The sequence below is a fragment of the Salmo trutta genome, chromosome 13 (assembly GCF_901001165.1).
Source record: "Salmo trutta chromosome 13, fSalTru1.1, whole genome shotgun sequence".
Taxonomy (NCBI): Eukaryota; Metazoa; Chordata; class Actinopteri; order Salmoniformes; family Salmonidae; genus Salmo; species Salmo trutta.
In genome coordinates, this window is record NC_042969.1 from 48864124 (window position 1) to 48891112 (window position 26989).

The 26989-nt window shown below is 41.6% G+C and overlaps 1 protein-coding gene across 1 annotated transcript; it reads right to left on the reverse strand.

Annotated features, from left to right (window-relative positions):
* Positions 1–26736, reverse strand: LOC115205899 (ubiquitin conjugation factor E4 A). The gene is made up of 20 exons (XM_029772326.1): positions 26632–26736; positions 24749–24920; positions 24247–24417; positions 23299–23411; positions 22815–22967; positions 22004–22163; positions 19748–19950; positions 19360–19551; positions 6422–6755; positions 6212–6338; positions 5646–5953; positions 4927–5059; positions 4486–4676; positions 4185–4285; positions 3930–4043; positions 3174–3348; positions 2202–2382; positions 1736–1883; positions 1485–1642; positions 1–1232 (listed from the first exon to the last, which is right to left on the reverse strand). Exons 2-20 carry the CDS (start codon positions 24876–24878, stop codon positions 1097–1099), a joined length of 3228 nt encoding a protein of 1075 aa, XP_029628186.1. The 5' UTR covers positions 24879–24920; positions 26632–26736; the 3' UTR covers positions 1–1096.
* Positions 26737–26989: the final 253 nt, after the last annotated feature.

Genomic DNA, 26989 nt, shown 5'->3' on the forward strand with positions numbered 1-26989 from the left:
TTTGTTGAAAGCTTGATACTGTAACACATCAAAGCTTTTTATTTATTAGTCATACTGTACATTCAAAATACATTTTGACATTTAAAATATTGCATTATAATTTCACCCCGGTAATCATCAAGTTGTTAGATATGCCATATACAAATGCATGCTATCAAATGGGTATTCTTTCCCAAGTTCTACTCATTTCTTTAGCAAATCACAATTTACTTTAATTAAGTCTCAAATTCCAAACAAGAGCAACTCACACAAGTTTGTAAATAACCAAAGCAAGTGACACCCTGACTCCTCCACGGTCTATACCATATCTTGTTTAGGATATAAGACATATCCATTGACGGCGCATTTAATATCATAAATGGAACAAAGACACAAAATAATAACTTGAAAAATGTCTGGTCTCATTCGATGAAATTAAAGCAAGACTGGTGGTTTTAGGCACCGATTCTTTCAATGAAGATTGGTTTAACCACATTTTATTATATGGGTATTATATGCTTGCATAACACATATTATTTCAATGGTAAATGCTAAATAACATCAGATAATCTTGTTTAGATTCATAGATGGATGGTGCATATAGACTATGGTTACTATAGAGACAAGGGGAAATTAATAAGACATCATCTTGTTCTGAACTACAAGTTTTCAGTATACTTTGCCTACTTTTAAAATATAAAACATTTGGCAGAGCTGATGATCATTTAGGAATTGCTAAACGACTATTTTCCAGTTAGACCAATGGTTCTGACCAGACTGCAACCACTGATAGTAAACAGAATATATTCTCTGAAGCAGGGGGCAGAATTCCAAACCACCATAGGGCATATCAATGTAGCAGTGCAACTCAGTTTTCAATTGTACCACTACCTGCTCTCCTGACAGTTTTTGAGACCTGGGATCTTCCATTGACTGGTGAGGGTTTTTAAGTGACATGTGCGCTGCATGAGAGGGAGATAACAGTCTCTCATGTGGTTTGAAGTCCGAAGCTTGAAGGCAAGCACACATGGATGAGTCAAAGTGGAGCATACTACTGTCAGTAAGGAGGTGAGGGAAGGTATGGTACAGTCATAGTTTGTTTGAGAAGATCCCAGGGCTAGCCACTAGGGCCCATCTGCAGTCGCTCCTGCTTATGCTGGGCCAGCCACTGTAAGATCTGTTGCTTCAGCTCCTCGTTGGGCCGGATCTGGTCCATTGTGAGTGGGCTGCGGTTGAATGGGTCTGTCTGATCGCTGTAGGGAGATGAAAATTGATACTCGATATCGTACAAAAAAAACTTGATCTCGGGCCATATGTTTCAAGCACCTCAGAGTAAGACTGCTGATTTGCATTTTAGATCACAATGAATAAGACTACCACAAGCCCGGAGAAATTATTGTGGGTTTCGGTCTCCTTGCTGACAAAATAAAGGTTAGATTGATGCATACAGCCCCTGGAATAAACCAGCAGCACGTAGACATACGACTCCTAAGGGATTCACTCACCTGAGTAAGTGCCGTGCTATAGTCGAGCGATCGACCGTGACATTGGAAGAGGGGAGCAGCACAGGGTCGAGCATCAGCGTGGACATAATGGGGTCCAGGAACTCGTCCGGGGCGTCCGCGTATGTTTCCTCATCCTGCAGCTGTCGGTCTGCATGAGACTAAGACAGGAAGTAGTTATTCGTTTAGGGTTATGCTATGGAGAGGGCATAGTGGTACAGTATAAGATGATTTTATACTACTACAGATCTAACCTTTATTTTGTCAGCAAGGAGACCGAAACCCACAATAATTTCTCCGGGCTTGTTGATCTTCTTCAGGACTCGGACAGTCTGAGAGAAGAGTGTGGGAGAGTAGGAGCGCCCGTCTTTTGGGACAGTGGCACAGAAATTCTCTTCATCACTGCCGAAGAGAAAACAGACATTGTTAGAATCACTAAAAACCAAATAGCCACTTTATATGCCACACATGGATTCAAATGGTACTTAAAGTGTACAAACTAATTTAGCTTTGCTTGACTGTGCTTGCCTGGCACAATAGAACCAATGGAACCATGCAAAACTTGCAAACCCCACCCACCTGGCACGCCAGGCAGACGCTCAAAATATTTGAAGGATTTCAAATACTATTTGAATACAGGTCTGAAGTACAGATTGAAAAAACAAGCGAATTTCAACCCAAATTACTTGAGCCTTGAAATATTGCAGTTTTGAAACGTACCCCAGGTTAAGGTAGATGTTGCAGATATCGGAGACCAGTTGTTGGGGCTTGAAGTCAAACTCGCTGAAGTCTTTCACCTTCAGGGCGCCCATCTTGGGTCCAACCAGGTGCTGCAGGAAGTGGTTGAGCATGGAGATGATCCTCTCGGCCATGAAAGGGTGAACAAAAATACTCTTGATCTCTGGGATATCATGGAGGGAGAAGCGAGTTTGAGTTTCAATATATTCATATACACTGAGTGTACAAAACATTAGAAACAGCTGCTCTTTCCATGACAGACTAACCAGGTGAATCGAGGTGGAAGCTATAATCCCACTTGTTAAATTCACTTCAAATCAGTGTAGATGAAGGGGAGGAGACAGGTTAAAGAAAGATCTTTAAACCTTGAGACATGGATTGTGTGTGTGCCATTCAAAGGGTGAATGGGCAAGACAAAATATTTAAGTGCCTTTGAACGGGGTATGGTAGTAGGTGCCAGGCGCACCAGTTTGAGTGTGTCAAGAACTGCAACGCAGCTGGGTTGTTCATGCTCAACAGTTTCCCATGTGTATCAAGAATGTTCCACCACCCAAAGGACATCCAGCCAACTTGACAACTGCGAGAAGCATTGGAGTCAACATGGGCCAGCATTCCTGTGGAACGCTTTCGACACCTTGTAGAGTCCATGCCCGTTGAATTGAAGCTGTTCTGAGGACAAAAGGGGATGCAACTCAATATGAGAAAGGTGTTCCTAATGTCTGTGTTGTACAACTGACGATACAATGTCATCAAATATAAATTATTGCCATTCACCTTTAACAGGGCAATCTCTTAATTCTGCTTATGGTTTCACTAACAATGAATTGGACAACAATATCAACAACAACAACAAAAATACACAAACACCCATAGTTTGTGTAGCTCTAGGTAGAGACGTATGTCCAAGATGTTATACAATCATTGCTATCCATTCATCCTCCTTCTCCAACTAACCTGATGTGAGGAAAGCCAGTGTGCCGATGGTCTCGTTGGACATGATGTTATGGAAACGTGCCAGCTGTCCCAACATCTGCAGACTGGACTCCTTCTCCCTGAGGGCATCAGGAGCCAGGCCCTCCCACTCGCCATGGTCCTTCTCCAGCTGTAGTAGCTTGATCTTGCTCAGGTACTACCACCGACAAGGACCAGGCCAGAGAGAAGCAGTGACAAAATCTGACACAGTTGAAATTTAGGATCTTCTTGTAAACTAGAGGATATCAACTAGATTCAATCGCGGGCCAATTTCTTCTTGAGCGGATGGCAAATTGTAGATGGCAAATTGACTGCAAGAAGCCAAAACATATATAATATTTGACTAAAACATAAGCATTTCAAAAATTTGCTTACAAGTATCTCTCTTTATTATGCATGGGAATACTTTGGAACAGATTTCCAAAATGAAAACCAATTGGAGCTGATTTGCTGGTGTTTTTACAGTCTTTTATTTGCCTCCGCCCCCCACAAAAAAAGATGGATCAGTAGAGGCTGGTGAGGTGAGGACGACTTATAGTAAATGGTCGGAATGGAACGAAATGAATGGTATCAAACGCATAGAAATGTGTTTAATACCGTTTGTTGACTCCATTCCAGCCATTAAAATAAAACCATCCTCCAATTTAAAGTGGCGCCAGCCACCACTGAGATGGACATAAGTCAATACCAGGAATGTCCTTTTCATAAAACAAGAGCTAAACGCTGACAGTTTCTCACCTGTATAGCTTCGTCGAGTAGGAAGATGGCGTCGTTCATCAGGAGATTCAGATACCGCAGGAAGAGTGGAGGATTCATGGCTTCGAGGTTCTCGGATGCATAAACAGCAAGACTCTGAAGTAAACAACATTCCACATAAGCATTTTGGTACGTAATGGTGCAGAACTGAAGAGCAATACCGTGTGTCTTCAATAAGGACGACTCCACATGTGGTACCATCTAAATAACTAAGGAAAAAAAGGGAAATGAGCTTGCCTTAATGCTCTCTCTGTAGCTCTCCTTCCCCCACATGTACTTGAGGATGGGATACATAGGTCTCCTGTAGTTGAACTTCTGTTCAAACTGGTGAGGATCACCTGAGGAGAAAAGTCAATAACATAAAAGTGACATCATGCATGCACTTGAGCTTCATCACAAAGGTTTAGATTCTAGCACACACAAACGCATGTGTGCAAGACACAAACACACACATATGCCGCGCACACACACACACACACACACACACACACACACACACACACACACACACACACACACACACACACACTAAACCCACCAGTGAACTCAATGTCCACGAACACAGCGATGAGTGCCTCGGCCAGGTGAGGGGCATGGCGGTAGGAGCAGAAGACCCTTTGGCGCTGGAACATGACCGGCTGGGCCGAGCCGGCCGACGCCGGTTCCATGTGGGGCATCACCGCCTCCAGCACCTCTGCCAGCTTTGCCCGCAAATGAGGGTTTTTCATCCTGGGTACATGGGTAAAGAGTAACACAATAGGAACATAGATGAGTCCAAATGGTAGACACATAAACCCCTTAGGAATATCACATCCAGAAGAGTGACTAACAGCCAATGGGGATCCACAATTGAGATAAACAGACCTCAAGGCATTGTGTGTACCAGGACACATGGATATTATGCACAGGTGTAAACATGTGACCTGGTACTGTGTATGTGTGCGTGGATGAACTCAAGGCATCTCCCTCTCTTCCCTACCTCTCCACGTTTCCCATGAACACAGTGATGAAGTTGAGGACCTGCTCCAAGCTCTCGGCAGAAGATTCCAGGACCTCGTCAGCAAAGCGGCGGAGGAAGACAAAGAAATCTCCCAAGTTCTCTGCAAAGAACTCTGCAGAAGTACAAGAATCCTTGTGATAACCAACCCCTCCTACTAGTCATCCTATTAATACACTCTCTACCAGAGGAGGCTGGTGGGAGGGGCTATAGGAGGACGGGCTCGTTTTAAATGGCTGGAATGGAATTAATGGAAACACCTGCCATTCAATGTATTATCAATGTATTATCTGAGCGGCACTGGTGCTCCACAGGTCATGTTTATAAGTGAGTGTTCAAAACAATTATCAAGATTAGGAAAACATTTGCGCACAATAGAGTCCCTGCAGTGGCACACTGGTTGAAAACCACTGATTTAGCATCTATTGTACGCACTGACTGCAAGCCAGCATAAGAGCATCTGTCAAATTACTGAAAATATGATGTCAACATTGAAAAGACTGCCAAAAGTTGAGTTCTTGATGGCCTTTGCTCCTCATGGGGCGATTGGTCTAAGTAAGTAAGGTTGACGGAAAGTTTTACCTGCAATGACTGTGATACTTGGTTGTCTTTCCTACCTTAGTTAAATGCCTTGACTGTAAGTCGCTCAGCTAAATAAAAATCAAAAAAGTAAAATGACAGAGGGAGGGAGGGGTAGCTACCTGGCATGTGACAGAGCAGGCTGTTGTGTAGTGGCGGCAGGGGGAAGGAGAGCTGGGCGTGCTCGGGCCCCTGGTTGCTGAGGCCCAGTTGAACCAGCAGTGTGGCACTGGACGCCTGCAGGTTGAGGCAGCACTGCAGCATGCCCGGCTGGGTGGCTGCTGCCTTGGTCGACAGATAGACCGTCATGAGGCGCTCGAACTGCTCGCGGAGCTGCTCGGCCGCCGGGCCACCCGTGAGCTGGGCCTCCCGCCACGTACCCTGCAGCCGGTGGAGCGACTGGTTCATCTTCACCATCTGCTCGTGGAGTCTAGGGAGAGGCAAGGAGAAGACACAATACAACTTTAATAACCATATGTTACAGCGAACAACGGAAATTTGTCAAGGTTCAGTTCACAACATTAGATACAGTACACATGGCTCAGCTGTTATGAAGGGTTACACTTTGAGAATGGACCTGACATGATTCCCTATTCTACTTGAAAGACAATCATGTCTATCCTATAATTTGCATTATATCTGAATGTTCTGTAACGTTGCACCCTTCTCAACAGGGCCAGTTAGTTACCTGTGGAAGCCTAGGTGCAGAGTCATCTGGGTGAGGATGAGGTTCTCAGTGAGGAGGCTGTATGACTGGGCGTACTCCACCGACTGCTGGGGGGGAAGGGGGACGAGACACGTCTCTTTGTCCAGACCTAATAAAATAGAGAATTTATTATGTAAAAAGGATACCCAATGACCCAGACATACATGCACGTATATACACGTGCACACACACCTCTGGCATGCACGTTGCGGTTGCGCCGCTCCTCCTCGCTTAGCTCCTTGAGGGCGCAGTAGGTGGGGTTGAAGGTGAGCAGCTTGGGCGAGCGCGGCCGGCAGAAGGGCTGGCACAGCTTGAGCAGCGCGGCGCCCAGGTTGAGGAAGAAGGCGTCTGAGGCGTACATCTGGAAGAAGATCTCGGGCATCTGGTTGGCCCAGATCTTGGCGCGCCCGGCATTGGCCTGCAGGCAGCCGCCCAGCCAGGAGAGCAGCAGATGGCGCGTCTCACCTGACTGCTGCAGCAGGTTCTTCAGGAGCTGGTACAGCTTGTCATGGAACTGGTCCATGAACTGGGAGGAAAGGAGAGCAGGATAGGATATGTCAACTAGATGGGAGCAGAGTATGTGAGCGAAGTTGAGTGGTCGGAAATCCCACTCATTACTCATGGAGCGGTGCGCAAGCTCATTAAAATCACAATTTAACCAACACCCATCTAATTTCGTGACTATCTGGATCTACCATTTGGTTTTAAAGTATTGAAACCAAACCATATGATTTGAATGACAAGTATTTTAGAAGCGCTCACTATTTCATAAACCTGTCATATTAAACAGCATATAAAACTCTAAATAGATCAGGATCCAGACAGGGAGCTTAAGAAGGAACGAAAATGAATTATTTCGGCTATATTATTTCAATTATTTCAAGGCTATAGCCTACAAAGAAATATATTGTGAAGCATTTGCGAGTACGACACCATAGGCTGGTAGGGACATGAAGCTCTCAACATTTAAAATGTGTTGTATTAAATCATTATAGTCTATAAATTGTGCATATCGGCTCTGCCTTACTTCGAATTAAATACAAATTAGATGAAAAATGCCTTATTATGCTCAGTGTAATTAATTAACAAACATGAGTTTGGCTAGGCTTCAGGCTCATGGGATGGTGCCTGGAGAGCAGACCAGCAGTAGAGAATATCCTTTCCACACTTGCAGAGCCACTGGGGATGCTAAACACCCTTTTGGCCACTCTTGCCAGGCTGGGCAGAGATGCAGTTGTTTTTTTCTCCCTTCTATTAGGTAGGCCTAAAGGTTTTTAGGCAAAATAACCCAATCAAAATGGAAAGCTCCATGAAAGTGGGAATATGCCAGGCCTATTGAGCCAAAATAAATTATGGATATAGATAATAGAACAAAAATGAACTAAACTTTTAAGAGATCGAATTGGCGTCACGAACTGTATGATTGATTCTGCCTGCGGAGCTTTCCAGTGGGGGTCTGCGAGGAAAACCGGTGGAGCATAGGTCGGCGCACATTTGGCCCAGAGTCATCCTCGTTAGTAGAGGGTTTAGCCGGGGGGGGCATTACTTGGCTCATCGCACTCTAGTGACTTGTGGCGGGCGCCTGCAGGCTGACTTCAGGTCCCAAGTTGAATGGTGTTTCCTCCGGCACATTGGTGCAGCTGGATTCTGAGTTAAACGGGCGGGTGTTAAGATGCGCGGTTTGGCTGGTCATGATTCGGAGGAAGCATGACTCAACCTTCGCCTCTCCCGAGCCCGTTGGGGAGTTGCAGCAATGAGACAAGATCGTAACTGTATCGCAATTGGATATCACAAAAATTGGGAAGAAAAAGGGGGCAACATTCTTTTTTGCAAAAAAACTAAAATGAAGGAGGAGGATACCACTAGTCCTAAGTCAAGTAATAGCATGTAGTGAATGTGGATGTGAAAGTTGTGTGAGTGTGGAGTTACTGTTTATGCGGCAAGACTATAGAGTCTATAGAGACCATAGCATTTCTGATTATATAAACTATTGATACTACAGATGCTGAGGGACTATAGATGCTGTAGGGACTATGATGCTATAGGGACCATAGATACTATGGATGCTATAGGGACTGTGATGCTATAGGGACTATAGATATTTAAGAGACTATGGGGACTGCAGAGACTATAGAGGAACCGTGGCAATGATACATATGACAGAAGACTAGAGCGAGGGCAAGTAACGGTACCATGCCCCGCTGACAGCTGTCTGTAGGCATTAATAAGAAAAGTATCTACGTGGTCTGCATCCACTGATAATAGCACAAGGTGCTATACTATATATGTATAGTGAAGATACATATGGTGCACAGGAAGTAACGAGAATAATTGAAGATGCACATGGAGTTATAAGGGAGATTACCGAGTGTGTTTGGGAATAGTACTAAGTGAATGTGGATGTGAAAGTTGTGCGATGTGAGAAATTACATATTACGCTGATTGAAATTTGGATAATAAATTGATTGAAATTACTACTATTAAGATTGAAATTTGGATAATTAGCTGATTGAGTCTGGGATTACTAATAATAGCACGAGTGTTATTAAGCACGGGGTGTTGTTTTATATGTGTAGATACATATGGTGCATAGGATGCACATGGAGTGGTGTTGATGTGAATACCTAACTATAGTTAAATAAGGAAAAGAATGAATACCCCAACCAGTTCTGTGTGAGCTGAGTTTTTAGATCCATAACGTTATCTAGGGGTTCTGTCCACCACCGGCCCATCGATCTACAGGTAGTGAGCACTGAAAGGAAAAGCCATTGAAAAAATTGAGAGGATAACAGCCCCCGGACACTGATTTCCTCGATATGAAAGAGATGTGTACCTCTCGGGATGCTGCGCTGTGATTGTTGCTGTGGACACGAATAACTAAAGATTTATAACTTTATATAAGGATTCTGTATGGAAATATGAAAGAGTACTATTCCAACTTGCTGTCAAATAGTACACTAAATTGAATAGTTAAACCTCTATGTATAGAACACTGGTGTAGAAGAGGAATTTGTGATGTAACACAAATGGATAATGGGTTACTAGAGATAAAGTAACATAATATTGAGTATAATGGGTTACTAGAGATCTGATGAACAGGAAATAATTATACTAATATACAACTTGCACACCCACACGTAGATGTACTTAAGTGGTGTAAAAAGTATTCTGACAAATGTTCAGAGTGGTCTCTTTATGGATAATTAGATAAAGATAAGGTTAAGGCATTGTATGACTATCTAAAGGGTCTGGGAAATAGAGTCTCAGACAAAGATTGGCGTTTATCCCTAACCATTACAACTATAAATAGAACCAATGAATGTTGAACAACTAAACTTAAGGCTACAATTTACTCCCGATGGACTTTAAGTTGATATCCCAAATGATGATGTTCAAAACCAATTTGTGAGTAGGCAAAATGGAAACTGCATCTGCTTCCCTGTCTATGGTGCCAGACTTATTATGGACAGGGCATGCCATCTACAGGGGACTGATACACAGTGCCAGACCAGTTAATACACATTGATCCCTCCAAAGTATTACATACAGTTGAAGTCGGAAGTTTACATACACTTAGGTTGGATTCATTAAAACTCGTTTTTCAACCACTCCACAAATTTCTTGTTAACAAACTAGAGTTTTGGCAAGTCGGTTAGGACATCTACTTTGTGCATGACAAGTCATTTTTCCAACAATTGTTTACAGACAGATGATTTCACGTATATAACTCACTGTATCACAATTCCAGTGGGTCAGAAGTTTACATACACTAAGTTGACTGTGCCTTTAAACAGCTTGGAAAATTCCAGAAAATGACGTCATGGCTTTAGAAGCTTCTGATGGGATAATTGACATAATTTGAGTCAATTGGAGGTGTACCGTGGATGTATTTCAACACCTACCTTCAAACTCAGTATCTCTTTGCTTGACATCATGGGGAAATTAAAAGAAATCAGCCAAGTCCTCAGAAAAACAATTGTAGACCTCCACAAGTCTGGTTCATCCTTGGGAGCAATTTCCAAATAACTAAAGGAACCACGTTCATCTGTACAAACAATAGTACGTAAGTATAAACACCATGGGACCACGCAGCCGTCATACCCCTCAGGAAGGAGACGCATTCTGTCTCCTAGAGATGAACGTACTTTGATGCGAAAAGTGCAAATCAATCCCAGAACAACAACAAAAGACCTTGTGAAGATGCTGGAGGAAACAGGTACAAAAGTATCTATATCCACAGTAAAATGAGTCCTATATCGACATAACCTGAAAGGCCGCTCAGCAAGGAAGAAGCCACTGCTCCAAAACCGCCATAAAAAAGCCAGACTACGGTTTGCAACTGCACATGGGGACAAGATCGTACTTTTTGGAGAAATGTCCTCTGGTCTGATGAAACAAAAGTAGAACTGTTTGGACATAATGACCATCGTTATGTTTGGAGGAAAAAGGGGGAGGCTTGCAAGCAGAAGAACACCATCCCAACCGTGAAGCACAGGGGTGGCAGCATCATGTTGTGGGGGTGCTTTACTGCAGGAGGGAGTGATGCACTTCACAAAATAGATGGCACATGAGGATGGAAAATGATGTGGATATATTGAAGCAACATCTCAAGACATCAGTCAGGAAGTTAAAGCTTGGTCGCAAATGGGTCTTCCAAATGGACAATAACCCCAAGCATACTTCCAAAGTTGTGGCAAAATGGCTTAAGGACAACAAAGTCAAGGTATTGGAGTGGCCATCACAAAGCCCTGACCTCAATCCTATAGAACATTTGTGTGCAGAACTGAAAAAGCGTGTGCGAGCAAGGAGGCTTACAAACCTGACTCAGTTACACCAGCTCTGTCAGGAGGAATGGGCCAAAATTCACCCAACTTATTGTGGGAAGCTTGTGGAAGGCTATCCGAAACGTTTGACCCACGTTAAATCATTTAAAGGCAATGCTACCAAATACTAATTGAGTGACCTAAGACAGAGAATTCTTACTTGGATTAAATGTCAGGAATTGTGAAAAACTGAGTTTAAATGTTTTTGCTAAGGTGTATGTAAACTTCCGACTTCAACTGTATGAATCTTAAAATAAGACATTTAATAAGTATGAAGTAGAAAGTGAATATCCAACAGAGATTGGTAATAAAAATAGAGTAACATCATTAGGGTAGACAAATTAAAACAATGCCTTCCAATATGGAGAAAGATATCATGTTTGTTTTGTTTTGATTAAAACCTTGCAATAGGGGGAAAAGCAGAACTTTGTTTGAGAGTGATCCATGTGTATTAGTAGTAATAGATTGAGAAGGTCTTCCAATTGGGAAGAAGGAAGTCCTATTTGAAGGAAATAGATATGGAGACTGCTGAAAGTAACAAAGTGAATGGTAATTGGCTTTTAGATAGCACTCTAATAATGCAATATCTTAGTAATTTGAAGTAAATGTTTCCATACAAGGTCACATGACAAACAGAGGGATTGAGCATTGGGACTGATATTAAATTAGAGGCCACTATCTGGTGTTTGGGTTAGAGATAAGCATCCTGTGGAACAATAGATAGCCGCCAGTACACAGCCTGTTACACTCAAACAGGCTGTAAGAGACACAGTGTGGACATTTGGGACAGAGGTATGAATAATTGAATAAGACACACTTTTGACAATTTCTAAATTCTATAGTTTGGGTAGCACCAGTGATTTAAGTAAGAAGGTAATGTCATCTAAAACAAATATCTGTTTCCATTACGTGGAACTGTGTCCAGAATGAAGTAAATCCAGGTAAATGTTTTTAGTACTGAATATTGAGCTGATAAGCCAACACCAACTTTTTGAAGGTCCTAGCAGATTTGTTAAACAACAGGTTTCATCTTTTGACTAGTTTATGTCCCAGGGACAGTTTGTACAGAACTGTATGTCAATGCAACAGGTTAAAATAACATTGATTACAAGAGAGGGGTTCTGGGATTGCTTACTTTAGAAGGTACCTATTCAGCTTGATGGTAAGGCCCGGCCATTTTGTTTGTTTTTACCACACATACGCCAGCCCCCACACACAACCCACCTGTTAATGAATATTTGTTAGCGATTAACACTCGTTTGATTTATTGTGTGGGGTAATTTAATTTCTGTTTTTCTGGATTTTTCACAGGTTAGAAATTATGCAACTTAACCTGTTTGGGCTAGGGGGCAGTATTGAGAATTTTGGAAAAAATATGTGCCCATTTTTAACTGCCTCCTACACCAACTCAGAAGCTAGAATATGCATATTATTGTTCAGGTTTGGATAGAAAACACCCTAAAGTTTCTAAAACTGTTTGAATGGTGTCTGTGAGTATAACAGAACTCCTATGGCAGGCAAAAACCTGACAAGGTTTCATGCAGGAAGTACCCTGTCTGACAAGGAGTCGTGCGTCTTGCATCTGTTTATTGAAAAGTAAGGATCTTAGCTGTAACGTGACAATTCCCAGGGCTCCGATAGGCTCTCAGAACCCGGGAAATACCTGAAGGTTGACGAGGCAGCCTCAGGCTGAAACACATTATCGCCTTTGGTAAGTGGCGGATCAGAGGACCTTTGAATGAGGCGCGTGCACGATTCGCCCCCGGGGTAGAAATTTAATTCGGCTGTTTAGGCTCAATGTATATTCCCGGTCGGAATATTATCGCTTTTCTACGAGATAAATGGCATAAAAATTGGTTTTAAACAGCGGTTGACATGCTTCGAAGTACGGTAATGGAATATTTAGACATTTTTTGTCACGCCAATGCGCCATGCGCGAGACCGTGATGTAAAGTGGTTGTTCTACTGGATATTATAGGTGAATGCACCAATTTGTAAGTCGCTCTGGATAAGAGCGTCTGCTAAATGACTTAAATGTAAATGTAAATGTAGCATTCTGATAGTGTCTAGAACTCACGAACAAAACGTCGCTGTTTGGATATAACGATGGATTATTTGGGACCAAACCAACATTTGTTATTGAAGTAGAAGTCCTGGCAGTGTATTCTGACGAAGAACAAGCAAGGTAAGAACATTTTTCTTATAGGAAATGTGATTTTGGTGGAGGCTGACCTGGGTGGGTGTCTAAATAGCTAGCCCTGTGATGCCGGGCTATGTACTTAGATTATTGCAAAATGTGCTTCATCCGAAAAGCTATTTTAAAATCGGACATATCGAGTGCATAGAGGAGTAATGTATCTATAATTCTTAAAATAATTGTTATGCTTTTTGTGAACGTTTATCGTGAGTAATTTAGCAAACTGTTAGTAAATTCCCCGGAAGTTTGCGGGGGTTATGCTTTTTCTGAACGTCACATGCTAATGTAAAAAGCTGTTTTTTGATATAAATATGAACTTGATTGAACAGACATGCATGTATTGTATAACACAATGTCCTAGGTGTGTCATCTGATGAAGATCATAAAAGGTTAGTGCTGCATTTAGCTGTGGTTTGGGTTTATGTGACATGATATGCTAGCTTGAAAAATGGGTGTCTGATTATTTCTGGCTGGGCACTCTGCTGACATAATCTAATGTTTTGCTTTCGTTGTAAAGCCTTTTTGAAATCGGACAGTGTGGTTAGATTAACGAGATTCTTGTCTTTAAATAGCTGTAAAATAGTCATATGTTTGAGAAATTGAAGTAATAGTATTTCTAACGATTCAAAAATCGCGCCACTGGATTTCAGTGGCTGTTACGTAGGTGGGACGAGTTCGTCCCACATGCGCCAGAGAGGTTAAAGGGTACACAAATGAACATTTCTGAAGTTTGTAATGTCAGAGTTTTGGTCGCAAACATATAAATGATCTTGATAAGAAATGCACTGAAAACCCCAATGTAAACCTGATACACAAAATGTTTGAAATATCTTTAAATTATGTCTGATTTACAGGGAAACAAACACTCACTTAATAGGGCTGACTGACCTCTGATCTGACTTTCTGGTGAGGCCTGATCACCCTTACTAGAAAGACTTGAGACATTGGGTGAGATTTAAATAGGCTATGTAAACACTAGATAATTAGGAAGAAGGGTATAATTTATTAACAGTCCTATGTGTGATTCGGAACGAGAGAGAGAGAGAGAGAGAGAGAGAGAGAGAGAGAGAGAGAGAGAGAGAGAGAGAGAGATGCCCCTGAATGTGGGACACCTGTCTCTAGTCTATTTTACCATTACCTTATGGGATACAATTAAGTTAAGATGGAGTCATCAAGGGTGATAATTCAAATTTTATTTGTTATTTTTATTTAACAGGCAGTGTTGTTGTTTTTTGTGATGCATGAATCACGGTGAGTCATGTGTTTCAAAGGGGGAATTACCAGTCCCCCGGGGCCCTTGGTAAATATGCAAATTGATTTTGTTCACATGTCTGCCAATAAAACGAAAAAAAATATGTTGGTAATGGTGACAGTTACGTCAAATGGATTGAAGTTTTCCCCACCTCTAGTTTTATATGAAGAAATGTATTGCTGTTCTGTTGTTTTCTTTGTTTTTGTCTTGCTTCAATAACAAATCTCACCAGATTGGGTCTGCTGGATGGGTGGGATTTCTCCCTAAGGATTAGCCCTCTGACTCCCTGACCCTGTAACTCTGCGGTGAGATCGCCAAGATGATAGGGGTGAATAAGCCAATTTGGAGAAAAAAAATGGTTCCAACTGTGCGTTGGTATTCTCTTTGACATTTGTCTTAGAAATCAGTGAATAATTTGTCATTTCTTATACAGTAAATCATTTGTACGGATTTCCTGAATCAGAAATGCCCTAAACTAAACTGTTGTTCTGGTCTGTCTTCTCTCGAGGTTATGGCGAAGGTGACCACAGTTGGTATCTAGATACATGGAAGGGATAACCTCACCACCTCTAACCGGCTGAAGTAATGGTGACAATGGTATTCAGTATGGTGCTTTACCACTTCTACCATGAAACCTGAGTCCGAGCCAGCAACCTGTACACAGCATCAAGTCCAAGCTATCAACTGCCTTTTCTCTTAGGAGTGCGACATGAGTCCACGTGGAGTGAGCATGGAGAGAGATCCCGTCCAAACTTCTCTCATGCTGCTGGTGTACTGGTAGGAAAATGGACAAGACAGCATGGGCTGTAAAGGACAGTGGTGCCTCAGATAAGAGACATGTTCAAAGTGGGTGGCCCTTGATAATGTGCCAATGGGAGGATGAACTGAAACACTATCTGAAGAAGAACGCCAGAAGGGTAAGTGCTGGGAGGCTGGGAGGGAGGGGGTGGACAACCGTGCCCGTAATTAATTTAGGCTCATCCAAAATGGTTTATTTGGGGTATCAGACTGACTGTGGAGGTCTGCACACTGCGAAATGTATAGTACTTTATACTAGAAATGCATTGAGATACATATCTGTAATTAACATGCCACTCGCAACAAAAGCTCCAGCTGAAATGTCATTGCCAGAATCAATAAATTAAATTGTGTAATGAAGCATTTGTGTAACTGTATGAAGCAAAGGTCTTAAGTTAAAACATTTTACAAGTATAACCCAGAATGACTGTATAACCCAGGATGAAGGGTTTGAAATGATGAAGTGTCTGGTTTTATGTGTTGATTTCCCTTACTTTAATAGAAATATGATATAGAAGCTAAAATCTAATGCTTACCTTAAAATGGAATGACTATCACACAAGTGATAAGAGGATGGAATGTGATGGAAATGTTTATGTTTGTGCTTTTCTAATAACCAATTTCTGTGTTCATGCAAGTGACTGATTGAACAAATCTTCACTATCAGTATCTGCAATTTGGCAGTATGCCCAGAACCTTGTTTTGAGAAATGGATATCTCAGTTTCAAGGTCTCAGCTTAGAGAGAAGAAGCCTGTCGAGGTATTGGTCGGTCACATGAACGACACAATCATTAATGATGAATAAGCTAAATCATGAAAATATAACCCCTGGTAGAGCGCCTGATCGACATGTGTAATTGGTGCATTGAGTTGGTTGGAACCTCTCCACTCACATACTCTGGACGGGAGGTGATCCCTTAACAACGCTGTAACCTACACTTGTTGTTCTACTGGTGTGTTTATTAGATCTCGTGGTGAACTCTCCAGACAAAGCCCCATGTTATGTTGTCAGTGGATCATTTCAGCATGCCATTTCTTGTTCAATTCAGATTTTTGTTTAAATACCCCTGAATACTATGATACCCTGTTTTTGTCTGAAACTTATCAAAATGGTGTTTTAAACAGGGGTGCTCAAACTTTTGGGCTTGGTGGGCCAAAATATAATCTGAGTAGTGGGCCGCGGGCCGAACAAATGGACATTATTTAGAAATATAAAAAAGGTTAAAAAAATCATTTTTGGGGGGTCTTTAAACATTATCTTCGTAGTAAGCAATCATAAAATCACACTTAAAAATTACTGTGAGGGAAAAATGATGTATTCACCTTATTTGTTGGCTAAGTAACAATTATTTACTTAACGAACAGTAAGATACTTCTGTCTTGCAAATACTGTGTTTTATGGTCTCCACTCTAGCACCCTGCAGCTAGTCTGGGTGTTGAGGACATGGGTTCTACTAGAGATAGCTTGAAGCTGACAATTGACTTGTGTTGTAGTAAGCAATCATAAAATCACACTTAAAAAATTACTCAAATTGTAGCCATATAACTTGACACCTAACAATACATTCTGATTACCAGTATTAAAAATGCATAAAAAAATATTGAAGCATGGTGGCACAGAAACTGCAACCAAGTGTATATGTTCATAAGGCTAATAACTTGAATATGTTTCAAATGACTTAAACCTGTTAGGGACAGACGTTCCGCTAGCGGAATGCCTCACCAATATCCAATGGTACAGCGTGGCGCGAAATACAAATACCTTAAAAATGCTATAACTTCAATTTCTCAAACATATGACTATTTTATACCATTTTTATACCACAAGACTCTCGTTAATCTAACCACATTGTCCGATTTCAAAAAGGCTTTACAGCGAAAGCAAAACATTAGATTATGTCAGGAGAGTACCCTGCCAAAAATAAATCACACAGCCATTTTCAAAGCAAGCATATGTGTCACAAAAACCAAAACCACAGCTAAATGCAGCACTAACCTTTGATGATCTTCATCAGATGACACTCCTAGGACATTATGTTATACAATACATGCATGTTTTGTTCAATCAAGTTCCTATTTATATCAAAAACCAGCTTTTTACATTAGCATGTGATGTTCAGAACTAGCATACCCACCGCAAACTTCCAGTGAATTTACTAAATTACTCACGATAAACGTTTACAAAAAACAAATTATTTTAAGAATTATAGATACAGAACTCCTTTATGCAATCGCGGTGTCAGATTTTAAAATAGCTTTTCGGCGAAAGCACATTTTGCAATATTCTGAGTAGATAGCTCGGCCATCACAGGCTAGCTAATTTGACACTCACCAAACTCAGATTTACTATAAGAAAAATTGGATTACCTTTGCTGTTCTTCGTCAGAATGCACTCCCAGGACTTCTACTTCAACAACAAATGTTGTTTTGGTTCTAAATAATCCATAGTTATATCCAAATAGCTCCGTTTTGTTCGTGCGTTCATGTCAGTATCCGAAGGGGCGCATTTCGTGACAAAAAAAATCAAAATATTCCATTACCGTACTTCGAAGCATGTCAAATGCTGTTTAAAATCTATTTTTATGCTATTTTTCTCATAAAATAGCGATAATATTCCAACCGGGCGACGTTATATTCATTCATAGACTGAAAGAAAAACATGGAGTTGTCTCATGCATGCGCACTCCACTGTCATTGTTCCCTGCCTGACCACTCACAAAAACTCCTGCTTTTTTTCGCCCAGAGACTACAGAGACGTCATTCCGCTTTCTGGCGCCTTCTGAGAGCCAATGGAAGCCTTAGAAAATGTCACGTTACAGCAGAGATGCTGTATTTTTGATAGAGATGCCCTAGAAGGACAACAAATTGTCAGACAGGGCACTTCCTGTATGGAATCTTCTCAGGTTTTGGCCTGCCATATGAGTTCTGTTATACTCACAGACACCATTCAAACAGTTTTAGAAACTTTAGAGTGTTTTCTATCCAAATCTACTAATTATATGCATATTCTATTTAGTTTCTGGGCAGGAGTAGTAACCAGATTAAATCGGGTACGTTTTTTTATCCGGCCGTGAAAATACTGCCCCCTATCCCAAACAGGTTAAAGATGCACTACGCAGAAATCGCTCCGCCATTTACTGATTGCTAAATTGAGCTAATAGTTTGCCTAATATCAGTTTATGTGACAAAACAAGCAAGTATAGTGTTGCGAATCATTGCACCATCTAAACTGCTATGAAATACATGTTGCATAATCCAAAATATTGTATTTTCAGCTGGTGCATAAAACCGAAATTAAAAGACGCAAAAATGAAATTTAAGACCGGGAAGCATAGAAATAGTGCACATAGAACAGATATACCGCTTCTTAGACTTGCTTTCAATGAGAATGACAGATCTATAACTTAATTTGTGTTAATTTGGTTGGATAGCCAAAAAAAGTTACATATTGTAGATTTAAATATGGGAAAGGTGTTGGAAAGTTCTGGTAAACTTCAGGGAAGCTCATCAGGCAGAATCGCCTCTAGCCTTTCGGGGCGAAACAAAATATTTTAGTGCTCGCGCTCTTGGCAGTGGATAATTGTTTATGCATTGTTAAAGTAAAACTTTCAGCAATTCTCCACATTTTGGCATGGGGTGTAGAAAACATTTTGCAGTTTTAAAAGTAATTTCATGCAATTCTACTCATTTTGCCATGGGGTGGAGAGAAAATATTGCAGTTTCAAAGGTAATATCCTCAAATTCTACACATTTTGCTATGAGGTGATTTTGTATTTATTTTTTCAGTTTAAAGCTAATTTCCTGCAATTCTACACATTTTGCCAGGACTTATGTCATGTTCACATGATATCTGAGTGAGAGTGACTCAAACATAAGCTTAGACTAAGCTAGTGTCTGACCCTAAGAATCTGTTTGACTCTTGGCAGTAAGCTGGATGTAGGCCTAAGTGGGGTTTTGGAGACACAGAAGATGATAAGGTTAGGGGTCCATCCCAAATAGTACCCTATTCTCTATATAGGGCAATACTTTTGACCAAAGCCTCTATTTCTAGAGCCCTTACCTGGTGTATGTTGGATTCCTGGACCTTCATTTCCTGTGGACTGGAGCGTGATGGGTTGAGGAAGAAGCCGTGACCCTCCACCACCCCCGGGGTCTTCAGCAGGCAAGAGATACTCAACACAGTGCCAAGGAGGGTCTTCTGATACTGAAGCCCATTTTTGGGATCTTTGGGTTGGATGTGCTCCACCAATACCTGGAGTAAGGGAATTTGAAGTATATTATATTAGCAAACAGTAAACTACTTTTGAGATCAAGGTTGTCTATCGTAGACATACGAATGCAGTTGTTAAAATAATAATAATCTTGTTATTAATAGAACAGCATAGAATATAATCAGGGTAGTAGAAAACAGTCCAGAGGAGTGATGACAATGCATTACGGCCCCTGACCATAGCGATATCTTTTTGGCGGCTGAAGTAGAGGAGCAAGTCCAGGTAGGAGAAGAGCAGCAGCTGGCAGAGATCCAAGTCTTTCACACGGCCTTGGAAGATATCGAGCACAGGCCCGATCACCTCGCTGAAGGTGCGCACCTCCTGGTCAGCCAACAGGCCAGCGATCACCTCCTCCACGAACTCCACTACCTCCTCCAGCTCTGCAACGCACAACAGAAACCACACTTAATGTCTGGGTTTTTCTTGGCTCAAAAAGGGGCTTAGGTATAGAAAAGTAAAAACCCTGTATAATAGGCCTGTATAATGCAGAGAATATACTGTACTTTAAAGAACAATACACGTACAGGGTTTTTCCTGGCTCAAAAAAGGGCTTAGGTATACAGTACCAGTCAAATGTTTGGACACACCTACACATTCTATGGTTTTTCTTTATTTTTACTATTTTCTACATTGTAGAATAATAGTGAAGACATCGAAACTATGAAATAACACATGTAGTAACCAAAAGAAATGTTAAACAAATCAAAATCTATTTTCAATTTGAGATTCTTCAAAGTAGCCACCCTTTGCCTAGATGACAGCTTTGCACACTCTTGGCATTCTCTCAACCAGCTTCACCTGGAATGCTTTTCCAACAGTCTTGAAGGAGTTCCCACATATGCTGAGCACTTGTTGGCTGCTTTTCCTTCACTCTGCGGTCCAACTCATCCCAAACCATAACAATTGGGTTGAGGTCAGTTGATTGTGAAGGCCAGGTCATCTGACGTAGCACTCCATCACTCTCCATCTTGGTCAAATAGCCCTTACAAAGCCTGGAGGTGTGTTGGGCCATTGTCCTGTTGAAAAACAAATTATATTCCCACTAAGCACAAACCAGACGGGATGGCTTATCGCTGCAGAATGCTATGGTAGCCATGCTGGTTAAGTGTGCCTTGAAAAAAAACAAAAAACAATCATAGACAGTGTCACCAGAAAAGCACCCCCACACCATCACACCTCCTCATCCATGCTTCACGGTGGGAAATACACATGTGGAGATCATCCGTTCACCTATTCTGTGTCTCACAAAGACAAGGCCGTTGGAACCAAAAATCTCAAATTTGGACTCATCAGACCAAAGGACAGATTTCCACCAGTTTAATGTCCATTGCTCGTGTTTCTTGGCCCAAGCAAGTCTCTTATTATTATTAGTGTCCTTTAGTAGTGGTTTTGTTGCAGCAATTCGACCATGAACGCCTGATTCACACAGTCTCCTCTAAACAGTTGATGTTGAGATGTGTCTGTTACTTGAACTCTGTTAAGCATTTATTTGGGCTGCAATTTCTGAGGCTGGTAACTAATGAACTTATCCTCTACAACAGAGGTAACTCTGGGTCTTCCGTTCCTGTGGTGGTCCTCATGAGAGCCAGTTTCATCATGGCGCTTGAGGGTATTTGCAACTGCACTTGAAGAAACGTTGAAAGTTCTTGAAATGTTCCGTATTGACTGACCTTCATGTCTTAAAGTAATGATGCACTGTCGTTTGTTTTTGCTTGTTTGAGCTGTTCTTGCCATAATATGGACTTGGTCTTTTACCAAATAGGGCCATCTTCTATATACCACCCCTACCTTGTCACAACACAACAGATTGGCTCGAACGCATTAAGAAGGAATGAAATCCCACAAATCAACTTTTAACAAGGAACACCTGTTAATTGAAATGCATTCCAGGTGACTACCTCATGAAGCTGGCTAGTTTGAAGAATCTAAAATCTAAAATATATTTTGACGTGTTTAATACTTTTTTGGTTTCTACATGATTCCATGTGTTATTTCATAGTTTTGATGTCTTCACTACTATTCTACAATGTAGAAAAAAGTAAAAAATAAAGAAAATCCCTGGAATGAGTAGGTGTCTGAACTTTTGACTGGTACTGTATATTAGAAAAAATAATTTAACAGTTCAGTAAAGTATATTCTCTGAATTGTACAGGCCTCTTTCCCACCATTTTCTGGACACAAACCACACACAACAACACATAGCAAAGTGAGGATATTGTACTCTCATAACTGCAGATCACAAGTTCAAAGCAGTAAAAACCAGTTATTTCATCAGCGGGGGAAAACTAGCCTGAGTTACAGCACATCCTGTCTTGGGAGGCCTCAACAGTCGATACCTGAGCAGCAGACAACACCACTTTCTTTGGCTACTGAGATAGAACAGAAGAGGGATCCTCAGACAGTCGGGCTGCTTTAATAATTGAATGGACTCACGGGCTCCGCCAACTCCCTCCAGCAGCAAATCCAGTAGCTGCTCATACACGTTCTGGCTGATGTAGATCTCGGGGGTGAGCAGGACTGTGCGCGTGTTGGACACCGTCAGGTTCTTACAGCGCACCGCATACGACAGCAGCTTCTCCGGTACTTTGGTGACCTGGGGGTGTGTAATGTCAGGAGGGAGCAGGGAGGTTAGGAATGTATCACATCATTGTCAGCGATGGGGCACAAACTAAACATGCTTTATTTTGCCTATATGCAGACTGAAATGATCTCGAAATAAACAGCAGACTTATCCTTAGACAGGTCATTCATTATGTTCAGTCAGACGATTAACCTTTTCACACTATTGTGGCGACCCAAACCGAACTGTGCAGGCTCTGATATTTTCATTTTACTTTGTCCTATACACCATGGTTTAGACACTGAGTGTAGAAAACATTAAGGGCACTTACTACCATATCCCGTTCAAAGGCACTTAAACCTTTTGTCTTGCACATTCACCCTCTGAATGCCACATATACACAATCCATTTCTCAATTGAATCAAGGCTTAAAAATCATTCTTTAACCTGTTTTCTCTGCTTCATCTACACTGATTGAAGTGGATTTAACAAGTGACGTCAATAAGGGATCATACCTTTCACCTGGATTCCCCTGGCAAGTCTGTCATGGAAAGAGCAGGTGTTCCTAATGTTTTGTACACTGTGTATGCCTGTTACAGCGCACTTTTCCTGACTGAATTCTGGCTGGCAATTCGTGGAGGAAGAAATTAGGAATGAGAGTGAGTGCTGTGTATGTGACCCCACCTCTTCCTTGGCTCTCTGGTAGCATGCGTAGAGGAACGGTATGGCGCACTTGTCCCCAGCGTCTCGGTCAGCAGAGAGATTCACAGCATTACACGAGGTCATGTAGATGAGGTGGTTCCCTGGCTCCAGCATCAGTAATCTGTTGAAGAGTGCCTAATGTAGGATAAATAAAAAGTCAAACTTAGCCAACATTCTGTGCTATGAACATTATGTACTTACTTACTGATCTCTGCTCCCTGTGGATCATAACGTTGCTATGAACATTGTACGCCATGTATTTTTCACTATACCATCTTCTTAGAGTAGACGATGCACTGTATATATAATAGGCCTAGTCCCCTGAAAATACAAGCCAGCGAGGAAATCGTCATGAGAAGAGGACACAGTACTGTATACCGTATGCGAATCTCATGGCATAGAGGTCAACTGAGCTGACCAGCGAACAGTTCGCTACCACCATTCCCAATGTCCAATCCTATTGTACCTGCTCGATGTTGTCCATATCCAGCCAGTCTTGCCCGTCCATCTCTGCGGCCATTTCCTCCAGGAACACACAGCGTGGAGGAATCCCATTGCCTCCTCTCAGACTGGGGTCACCTGAGGTCAAACAACAGTCATGTTGAACAGCAGACTCCAAACACTCAGACCATTTTACTTTTCACTTACAGCAGAAACGGTCATTCATGACTCATTCCAGTATCCAGGTTATGAGTACTGAGTTGGGGTGAGTCATTTATTGTTTACTTGACGGCCCTGAAATGGAATACTAAGAGACCAGCGGTCCAGCAGCACCAAAGAGCACGAGCCGATTAGATTTAGACTAGAAATTGACAGAAAGGGGCTCCATCATCGGGCACTTTCATGCCAGTCAGTGAGGGATTATGAGCAGAGGAGGACAGTAATCTGGGACCTGTAGACTCCCTTGATGACACAGCCTCTGAGTCAGTCAGTTGGCTGATGCTCTCCATCTAATCTAGTACAGCCACAGAGTGATGTCAGGAAGAAAAGACTGCCAGGAAGGATGATTGTACTGAATTCCCTTACAAAGGAGTTTAAGAAAGCTGTAATCACACATTAACCATGTTTCAAATCAAGCACCTCAGATCAATCAACAGAAAACACAGGGGAATAAAAGAGACAGTCAGAATCGGGATGTTGATGGGTGATGAATCGAGCCGTTGCTTGTGTATGGGCACATAAATGGTTGCCTGGGAAACAGACTGATTTGCTTTACTTCATATCACTACGCTACATCAGATAAACCCTGCCAGGAAACAGTAAGGGTTGTTAACATGACAACAAGATTCAGTAAACTAGAAGAAGGGACAAGTGGCATCACGCTGCTACTCCAATGAGGGGAAAAAAGTGCCCTAAACAATGTAGAAATAGTGTAAAAATCCTAATACGCTCCAATCTAACTTCCCGCACTTACTGTTGTCCAAGGTGATGAGGAAGATCCTCTGGATCATGTGGTTGATGTTGAGCTGTTCGCACAGTTCCTGCCGCGACAGGAAGGAGCGGCTGATTTCGGCCACCGAGTCGTCATTGTCCTCGATGCTGTCCGAGTTCTCCGACTCTGACTGACTCCCCTCAGAGTCCTCCGCTGCAACACATGACATAAGGCAGCAGATATATGAAACCGTATGAGGTCATTGTCGAGCGTCAAGCCAGTGAGCGAGCCGCATCATATCAGTAATGTTGAAGTTAGACACAGACCAAAATGAGTAACACAGTGGAACTATTAGAGCTGGAGTGGCCAACCTTGGGGAGCTATAAGGTTTGCAGGCCTTTATTCCAGCCCAGCACTAACACGCCACCGATTCAGCTAATCAAGGTCATGTCATGCAGCCGATTAGTCAGGTCATGTGTGTTAGAGCTTTGCTGGAGCAAAAGGCTGCACGCTTTGTAACTCCTCCTTAGGAGGGTTAACTCACAGGGTGGTTCGCCATGGTGCGAAGGTGGTTTCTGGCCCGATGCAAACTGCTTGGCGTCGGCGAGGGAGCTGAAAAGGGCAGCGAAGGGGTTGCGGGAAATGTTGTGGTTGTTGTTGCCCTGGTCAGTCATCTCACTGGAGCATAGACTCCATCAACAGGTGCTGGCACCAGCCTGGACAGAAAGTTACACTGTGGTAGCGCACTGGACTAGGTGAGTTCAAACAAATCTACAGAAGTTGTTTCAAGTGTTAAATGTGTGTCCGTCTGTGAGGGCAATCAAGGGACGCAGGGGAACCCAGATTCTAAAATCCAGAACCTATTTTTCTAACTATCCACTCCTTATATGCTACTCTGTGGCAAGGAGTGGAACAATAACTCAAACAGACCAGTACCCCTAGGCTAAACCAATAAAGTATGAATTTTCATTCAGACCTGAGGAATAACAAGAACCCAATGTTTTAATTTATTTACTAACACTTTCTATTGAAAACTGTGAACCACAGACTGACTGATTAGCTTATTGATAGGGCTCTACAGTGCTACCATTTTGGAGGCATATGATCTTAAATATTTTGCTGTGCTACCTGGAATTTTAATTTGGTAGAAACAATAGAAAAATAAACTAGAAAAAATAATTCACCCAGGTAATAATTGTTGTAATGATTTCTTCTCTGTCCCGTTACCCACAGCCTTAGTAGTATGCAAACATGTTGAGGCACAGGACGAAAGGAAAAGCTACAGATGAGCTTCAAGAGTAGCTAGGAATCATACAGGCCCAATGTAGGCTATATCCCAACCTTTTAAAAAAAACTTCTGGTTCTCCTATTTTGTATTTAGTGGCAATTGGTATAATTAAAGGTGCAATCTGCATATACTACATCAATTTTGTTTTACTTATAAACGTATTATATAAACCCATTGATTCTTGAAAAGTATAACACAAATTACCCATGAGCCCCATTAGAAGCCAAAATAGAAGCTTGTTTTTCCATTGTTTGTAAACAAGGTACATGTGAACAAACAACTTCAAAACATAGTTAAAACAATAATTTGTATATCATGGGTGGTAAGTCATTGCATCCATAGTTCTGTCTATAAATATGAGTGTGGTTACATTTCTCCAGCAGCATCTCTCAAACTTTGACGGAAACAGTGACGGGGAATCTTCTTTATTGTTTCTACCTCAAATGTTTCTTTGTGCTCCTATACTGTTCGAATTAGGCTCACGTGTGCACCTTGTAAAACATTTCACAGTAGAGTCCTGAATGAATGGGGATGTTTACGGTTTGACTGAAATAAGGCAGCATATACAGAATGTCAACAGATGGACGTCTTCCATCTTAAACTTTCCTTTCGCATAATGTAACATTATCATCTTGCGAAGGTTCTGTCAACTTAAAGTGGCGGTACACTAACATTGACACATGTCAAACGTGCTAGTTAGTAACATAGCTAGTTAGACTGCTAACTAGCTAGTTATAGCCTGGTTAGCTAATTAACGAGTTGTCAGGTGATGGTGACTTGATGAAGCTTTATCACAACAAACGAAGAAAGGTGTTCCGTGATGTGTTATTTGAAGGAAGGGCACATAGCTAGCTACTGTTACGTATCTTTCAACACCTAGAATCAATTACAGAAACGATTAAATAAGCAAGCTGATGATGTAGCTAGCCGTCAGTGAATCACCGGTTCCGCTCAAGTAGCTAGCTAGCAGTCGCTTGCGTCGTATTTAGCTGGCTATCTTGCTAGCCAACGTTAGGCTAGCAGCTGGACTGCATTACATTAGCCAGGTAAATTAAGACCACTGTACTTTTTCAGTTAAGGGGCAAAACCTGACTTTTTTGACAAATGTCAAACAAAAAAATATCGGAGTATTGTCATACCTGAAACAACAGCAGATACGTGTATTTCAATTAGCTAGAAATGCTTTATTTCCTCTACTGTGATTCTGGCACAGCTCTGAAGCAGGCAGGATAACTAAGTACTTCCGGGTCACGTATTTTTTTTTATCTTTCAGAATGAAAGTCCCACCCTGTATACTTTGTAAATAAATAATTAATGCGAAAATGATGAATACAATTATCGATATATTTTATACTAGTATCATACAAATAATATTTAACAAGTTTTATATAAGATATTATGTAATTTATTGGTTTATTTGTAAAAAATGAAAAATAAAAAAAGGTCAAGCTTAAGTGTTTTTTGTGTGTGCAGGGCCTTTTTTTCTTACCTTCATTT

Excerpts from the sequence above, each read along its gene's own strand:
- LOC115205899 (XM_029772326.1), bottom strand. The coding sequence starts at position 24,878 with ATGACTGACCAGGGCAACAACAACCACAACATTTCCCGCAACCCCTTC. Across the intron at positions 4,286-4,485 it reads CGTGGACATTGAGTTCACTG|GTGATCCTCACCAGTTTGAA; the intron begins GTGGGTTTAGTG and ends TTTTCTCCTCAG. Across the intron at positions 1,233-1,484 it reads ATAGCACGGCACTTACTCAG|CGATCAGACAGACCCATTCA; the intron begins GTGAGTGAATCC and ends ATCTCCCTACAG.